This window comes from Oncorhynchus gorbuscha, linkage group LG12 (genome assembly GCF_021184085.1).
Source record: "Oncorhynchus gorbuscha isolate QuinsamMale2020 ecotype Even-year linkage group LG12, OgorEven_v1.0, whole genome shotgun sequence".
Classification (NCBI taxonomy): domain Eukaryota; kingdom Metazoa; phylum Chordata; class Actinopteri; order Salmoniformes; family Salmonidae; genus Oncorhynchus; species Oncorhynchus gorbuscha.
Genome location: NC_060184.1, coordinates 85,008,596 through 85,016,439, shown reverse-complemented (window position 1 = coordinate 85,016,439; position 7,844 = coordinate 85,008,596). Strand labels below are relative to the sequence as shown.

General features: G+C 45.8%; 1 protein-coding gene across 5 annotated transcripts in view; it reads right to left on the bottom strand.

Moving 5' to 3' along the window:
• Positions 1–1,135: 1,135 nt before the first annotated feature.
• Positions 1,136–7,844, bottom strand: part of nktr (natural killer cell triggering receptor) — a 67,313-nt gene continuing 60,604 nt past the window's right edge. For all 5 annotated transcript variants that reach the window (XM_046293068.1, XM_046293069.1, XM_046293072.1 and 2 more), the window contains one exon: positions 1,136–2,064. In XM_046293068.1, coding sequence (XP_046149024.1) covers positions 2,001–2,064 — 64 coding nt within the window. In that variant the 3' untranslated portion in view covers positions 1,136–2,000. The remainder of the gene's footprint in view (positions 2,065–7,844) is intronic.

Here is a 7,844-nt window from a genome sequence, read left to right as displayed (position 1 = left end):
AGTATTCACACCCTTGACTTATTACACATTTAGTTGTGTTACATCCAGAAATTAAAATGGATTACATTTAGATTTTGTGTCACTGGCCGACACACAATATCCCATAATGTCAAAGTGGAATTACATATTTTTATTTTACAAATGAATAAAAAATGAATATCTTAAATGTCTTCAGTCAATAAGTATTCAATCCCTTTGTTATGGCAAGCCTAAATAAGTTCAGGAGTAAAAACGATCTGAACAAGTCACATAAGTTGCATTGACTCACTGTGTGTAATAATAGTTTAACATAATTTTTGAATGACTTCCTCATCTCTGTACCCCTTACACACACAATTATCTGTAAGGTCCCTCAGTAGAGCAGTGAATTTCAAACACAGATTCAAACACAAAGACCAGGGAGGTTTTACAATGCCTCGCAAAGAAGGGCTCCTATTGGTAGATAGATTTTTAAAAAGCAGACATTGAATATCCCTTTGAGCATGTTGAAGTTATTAATTACACCTTGGATGGTGTAACAATAAACCCAGTCACTACAAAGATACAGGCGTCCTTCCTAAGTTGCCGGAGAGGAAGGAAAGCGCTCAGGGATTTAACCATGAGGCCAATGGTGACTTTAAAACAGTTAAAGGAGTTTAATGGCTGTGATGGGAGAAAACTGAGGATGAATCAACAACATGGTAGTTACTCCACAATACTAACCTAATTTACAGAGTGAAAAGAATGAAGTCTGTACAGAATAAAACATATTCCAAAACATGCATCCTGTTTGCAATAAGGCACTAAAGTAAAACTGTCAAAAATGTGGCATCTGTAAGAACTAGGAGTTTTTTAGGATAAATAGAAATGTAACAGAGCTAAGCACAGGTAAAATCCAAGAGGAAAACCTGGTTCAGTCTGCTTTCCAACAGAGATGAATTCACCTTTCAGCAAGACAATAACCTAAAACATAAGGCCAAATCCACACTACAGTTACTTACCAAGAAGACATTGAATGTTCCTGAGTGGCTTAATTATGTATGGCAAGACTTGATCAACAACCAATTTGACACTCACAGCTGTAATCGCTGCCAGGCAGGGGCGGCAGGGTAGCCTAGTGGTTAGAGCGTTGGACAAGTAACCGGAAGGTTGCAAGTTCAAACCCTCGAGTTTTGCCCCTGAACAGGCAGTTAACCCACTGTTCCTAGGCCGTCATTGAAAATAAGAATTTGTTCTTAACTGACTTGCCTGGTTAAATAAAGGTTAAAAAAAAAAGTTAATAAAGGAAATATTTCTCTATTTAACTTTCAATTAATTAGCAAGAATGTCTAAAAACATGTTTTCACTTTGTCATTAGAGGGTTTTGTGTGCAGATGTGTGCGAGAAAATAGATAATTAATCCATTTTGAATTCAGGTTCTAACAAAATGTGGAATAAGTCAAGGGTTATGAATGCTTTCTGATAGCCACACAAATGACATACAGGTCATTACTTTTCCCTCTATATAAGAAGTAACCAAATAAGTTCCCAATAGAAGATGAGAGAACAAAAGGCATGCCTGGTCTCAGATCTGTTTGAACTCTTGTCCAGTTCGGTATTACACTGAGTGACAGAGAGTAGGCATGATAGCTGTATAGATCCACAGGAATCACCAGGACAGAAACTGACTCCTGAACCAGAGCAACCCACATGAATCACTAGGACAGAGACAGAATCATGAACCAGATCAACCCATATGAAGCATCAGGACAGAAACTGACTCATGAATCATCAGGACCAAGACACTCATAAATCATCAGGACAGAAACAGACTCATGAATCATCAGGACAGAAAGAGACTCATGAATCATCAGGACAGAGACAGAAACAGACTCATGAATCATCAGGACAGAAACAGACTCATGAATCATCAGTACAGAAACAGACTCATGAATCATCAGGACAGAGGTAGACTCATGAGTCATCAGGACAGAAACAGACTCATGAATCATCAGGACAGAAGGTATCAGACATGATCCAGCTCAACTGTATCTTCCACTGTGACTCCAGTGTCGGGAGGAGCTGCGACTAGAGGAGTGGTAAGACCTGCAGAGGGACAGACACATGAATGGGGGAAAACAGTGAAAATAGAAATAAATATTTCACTTTAGTCTCGTTAAGTGGATGGTTAGACTCTTAAAAATGTTTTTAAAATAGTGGAGTAACTTAAGCAAGAGGAGAAGAGAACAGAGAATTAACCTGTGGGGGGTTGAGAATATACCTATCAGGTGGGGGTTGAGAATATACCTGTCAGGTGGGGGGACTGAGAATATACCTGTTAGGTGGGGGGCTGAGAATATACCTGTTAGGTGGGGGGGGTGGGGGTTGAGAATATAGCTGTCAGGTGGGGGGTTGAGAATATACCTGTTAGGTGGGGGGGACTGAGAATATACCTGTTAGGTGGGGGGCTGAGAATATACCTGTTAGGTGGGGGGACTGAGAATATACCTGTTAGGTGGGGGTTGAGAATATACCTGTCAGGTGGGGGTTGAGAATATACCTGTCAGGTGGGAGGGCTGAGAATATACCTGTCAGGTGGGAGGGCTGAGAATATACCTGTTAGGTGGGGGGACTGAGAATATACCTGTTAGGTGGGAGGGCTGAGAATATACCTGTTAGGTGGGGGACTGAGAATATACCTGTTAGGTGGGGGGACTGAGAATATACCTGTTAGGTGGGGGGGGGTTGAGAATATAGCTGTCAGGTGGGGGGGGTTGAGAATATAGCTGTCAGGTGGGGGTTGAGAATATACCTATCAGGTGGGGGTTGAGAATATACCTGTCAGGTGGGGGGACTGAGAATATACCTGTTAGGTGGGGGACTGAGAATATACCTGTTAGGTGGGAGGGCTGAGAATATACCTGTTAGGTGGGAGGGTTGAGAATATACCTGTTAGGTGGGAGGGCTGAGAATATACCTGTTAGGTGGGGGGACTGAGAATATACCTGTTAGGTGGGAGGGCTGAGAATATACCTGTTAGGTGGGGGGGGGGGGGGGTTGAGAATATACCTATCAGGTGGGGGGTTGAGAATATACCTGTCAGGTGGGGGACTGAGAATATACCTGTTAGGTGGGAGGGCTGAGAATATACCTGTTAGGTGGGGGGGGGAGAATATAGCTGTCAGGTGGGGGGTTGAGAATATACCTGTCAGGTGGGGGGACTGAGAATATACCTGTTAGGTGTGGGGGGGGTTGAGAATATAGCTGTCAGGTGGGGGGTTGAGAATATACCTATCAGGTGGGGGTTGAGAATATACCTGTCAGGTGGGGGACTGAGAATATACCTGTTAGGTGGGGGGACTGAGAATATACCTGTTAGGTGGGAGGGCTGAGAATATACCTGTTAGGTGGGAGGGTTGAGAATATACCTGTTAGGTGGGAGGGCTGAGAATATACCTGTTAGGTGGGGGACTGAGAATATACCTGTTAGGTGGGAGGGCTGAGAATATACCTGTTAGGTGGGGGGGGGGGGGGGAGAATATAGCTGTCAGGTGGGGGTTGAGAATATACCTATCAGGTGGGGGTTGAGAATATACCTGTCAGGTGGGGGGACTGAGAATATACCTGTTAGGTGGGGGGGGGGGGTTGAGAATATAGCTGTCAGGTGGGGGGTTGAGAATATACCTGTCAGGTGGGGGACTGAGAATATACCTGTTAGGTGGGAGGGCTGAGAATATACCTGTTAGGTGGGGGGGGGGGGTTGAGAATATAGCTGTCAGGTGGGGGGCTGAGAATATACCTGTCAGGTGGGGGGACTGAGAATATACCTGTTAGGTGGGAGGACTGAGAATATACCTGTTAGGTGGGAGGGCTGAGAATATACCTGTCAGGTGGGGGGCTGAGAATATACCTGTTAGGTGGGAGGGCTGAGAATATACCTGTCAGGTGGGAGGGCTGAGAATATACCTGTCAGGTGGGAGGGCTGAGAATATACCTGTCAGGTGGGAGGGCTGAGAATATACCTGTCAGGTGGGGGGTTGAGAATATACCTGTCAGGTGGGAGGGCTGAGAATATACCTGTCAGGTGGGAGGGCTGAGAATATACCTGTCAGGTGGGAGGGCTGAGAATATACCTGTCAGGTGGGAGGGCTGAGAATATACCTGTCAGGTGGGAGGGCTGAGAATATACCTGTCAGGTGGGGGGTTGAGAATATACCTGTCAGGTGGGGGGTTGAGAATATACCTGTCAGGTGGGAGGGCTGAGAATATACCTGTCAGGTGGGAGGGCTGAGAATATACCTGTCAGGTGGGAGGGCTGAGAATATACCTGTCAGGTGGGGGGTTGAGAATATACCTGTCAGGTGGGGGTTGAGAATATACCTGTCAGGTGGGAGGGCTGAGAATATACCTGTTAGGTGGGGGGGGAGAATATACCTGTCAGGTGGGGGGCTGAGAATATACCTGTCAGGTGGGGGGCTGAGAATATACCTGTTAGGTGGGGGGGTTGAGAATATAGCTGTCAGGTGGGGGGTTGAGAATATACCTGTCAGGTGGGGGGACTGAGAATATACCTGTTAGGTGGGAGGGCTGAGAATATACCTGTCAGGTGGGAGGGGGCTGAGAATATACCTGTCAGGTGGGAGGGCTGAGAATATACCTGTCAGGTGGGAGGGCTGAGAATATACCTGTCAGGTGGGGGGTTGAGAATATACCTGTCAGGTGGGAGGGCTGAGAATATACCTGTTAGGTGGGGGGCTGAGAATATACCCATCGGGGGTGGGAGGCTTGAGAATATACCTGTCGGGGGGGGGGGCTTGAGAATATACCTGTCGGGGGTGGGGGGCTTGAGAATATACCTGTCGGGGGTGAGGGGGTTGAGAATATACCTGTCGGGGGTGAGAATATACCTGTCAGGTGGGGGGCTTGAGAATATAACTGTCGGGGGTGGGGGGCTTGAGAATATACCTGTCGGGGGGTGGGGGGTTGAGAATATAACTGTCGGGGGTGGGGGGCTTGAGAATATAACTGTCGGGGGTGGGGGGCTTGAGAATATACCTGTCGGGGGGTGGGGGGTTGAGAATATACCTGTCGGGGGTGGCGGGGATTGAGAATATACCGGTCAGGTGGGGGGTTGAGAATATACCTGTCAGGTGGGGGTTGAGAATATAGAGTTGAAGTCCGAAGTTTACATACACCTTAGTTCAAATGTATTTGGCCGAGTTTTTCACAATTTCTGACATTTAATCCTAGTAAAACTTTCCTGTCTTAGGTCAGTTAGGATCACCACTTTATTTTAAGAATGTGAAATGTCAGAATAATAGTAAAGAGAATGATTTATTTAATATTTTAGTTCTTTCATCACATTCCCAGTGGGTCAGAAGTTTACATACACTCAATTAGTATTTGGTAGCATTGCCTTTAAATTGTTTAACTTGGGTCAAGCGTTTCGGGTAGCCTTCCACAAGCTTCCCACAATAAGTTGGGCCCATTCCTCCTGACAGAGCTGGTGTAACTGAGTCAGGATTGTAGGCCTCCCTGCTCATACACGCAAGGAGTTGTGCCCACAATTTTTCTATAGGATTGAGGTCAGGGCTTTGTCATGGCCACTCCAATACCTTGACTTTGTTGTCCTTAAGCCATTTTGTCATAACTTTGGAAGTATGCTTGGGGTCATTGTCCATTTGGAAGACCCATTTGTGACCAAGCTTTAACTGATGTCTTGAGATGTTGCTTCAATATATCCACATTATGGCGTTTTTGGAGCAGTGGCTTCTTCCTTGCTGAGAGGCCTTTCAGGTTATGTCAATATAGGACTCGTTTTACTGTGGATATAGATACTTTTGTACCTGCTTCTTCCAGCATCTTCACAAGGTCCTTTGCTGTTGTTCTGGGATTGATTTACACTTTTTGCACCAAAGTAGGTTCATCTTTAGGAGACAGAACGCGTCTCCCTCCTGAGCGGTATGACGGCTGCGTGGTCCCATGGTGTTTATACTTGTGTATTATTCGTACAGATGAACGTTGTACCTTCAGGCATTTGGAAATTGCTCCCAAGGATGAACAAGACTTGTGGAGTTCTTCAATGCTGATTTCTTTTGATTTTCCCATGATGTCAAGCAGAGGTTCTGAGATTGAAGGTAGGCCTTGAAATACATCCACAGGTACACCTCCAATTGACTCAAATGATGTCAATTAGCCTATCAGAATTTCCCAAGCTGTTTAATGGCACATTCAACTTAGTCTATGTAAACTTCTGACCCACTGGAATTGTGATACAGTGAATTATAAGTGAAATAATCTGTCTGTAAACAATTGTTGATAAAATGACTTGTGTCATGCACAAAGTAGATGTCCTAACCGACTTGACAAAACTATAGTGTGTTAACAAGAAATTTGTTGAGTGGTTGAAAAACAAGTTTTAGGGGGGCGGAGCTAGCATGTTGGAGTGAACGGCTGTGCGTGAGAGGCTCCTGCAACTTTTTTGCAAAATAATCTAATTTAACCTACTTTATTGCACTTTTTACAACAAAGGTTTCTTTCTAATACAAGATTGTAACTTTTTATATGAAAATGCCGAGTAATAAGCGACCAAAGGACAATAAATCCACAGCAGAGGCCTACTCCCCACTAAACAACGAGACAGACATGACGGGAGGCACATGCAACAACGTGACACTTACAGAACTTACCCGGGCTTTGGGGGAGCTACGTGTTGCTATAGCTGAGGATCTTAAGGCCACTATTGCTGAGCTGGACACCAAAATCGAGAGCGTCATTCGAACGGTCGCTTCGCATGGCCAGAGTATTGTGGACCTTGAGAAAGCTTCTGAATTCAACGCTGGTAGGATCGACGAGTTAGAGAAGCTATGCTCGTCATTGCAGGATACTGTGCAGAGGCTTTCTGTGAAAGTGGTGGACCTGGAGGGCCGATCCAGACGTAATAACCTTCGCGTTGTTGGTCTGGCAGAGGGGATAGAGGCGGGCTCTCGCCCTACCGACTTCTTCGCCAAGCTACTGAAGGATGCAATGGGATCGGATGTTTTGGATTCGGATCCCCAGCTGGACCGCGCACATCGCTCCCTTGTCCCAGTGCCTGGACCGGGCCAACGTCCTCGCCCAGTAATAATCTGTTGTCACAGTTTCAAGACCAAGGATCTTATCCTGCGTGAAGCTCGAATGAGGGGCAACCTGTCACATAAAGGGCATCCATTCCGTGTCTATGAGGATTATGCGCCCGATGTGGCAAAGCATCGCGCCGACTACAGAGATGTCATGACTAAACTCTACAAACTCCATCTTCGCCCAGCCTTACTTTTCCCTGCAAGACTAAGAATTACCCCGCCTTCCGGTGAGAAGATTTGGCTCTCCTCGGTTTTGGACGCAGAGAAGTTTATCCAGGGATATACACCAATCCCCCGTACAGGTTAGAGTGCCTTGTTAATGCGTGTTAGGGTCTGCTCATGGACTCGAATCCATACTATACCATATTGGGTGAAAACGTATTAAACGGGCTCAACAAGGGCTACCGAGCATGTAAGACGCTGAGCAGACCAATGGATGGCGGTCAGAGCTCTCATTTAATGTTAAATTCACTTTCATCCCGGCTGTGCTCAGCGATGCATATTTTTTACTTCCAGGTTTGATCACTGACACCTTCGGACGGATATACTTATATTCCCCCACTTTTGTTTTGTTTCGTTATTTATTTTACAATCCTTACATCACTCTTACTACCATACCATTTATTTATTGCTTGCGGGGGACTGGGGGTGATGGTTGGGAGGGGCAGACGCCTGGTTAGCAAGTTGATGTTTTGTGCCGTTCTGCCTTTGTCTGGCCGTGGGCCTCTCTCCCGACTAGAGTCCCACCAGCCCTCTGTAGTGCTT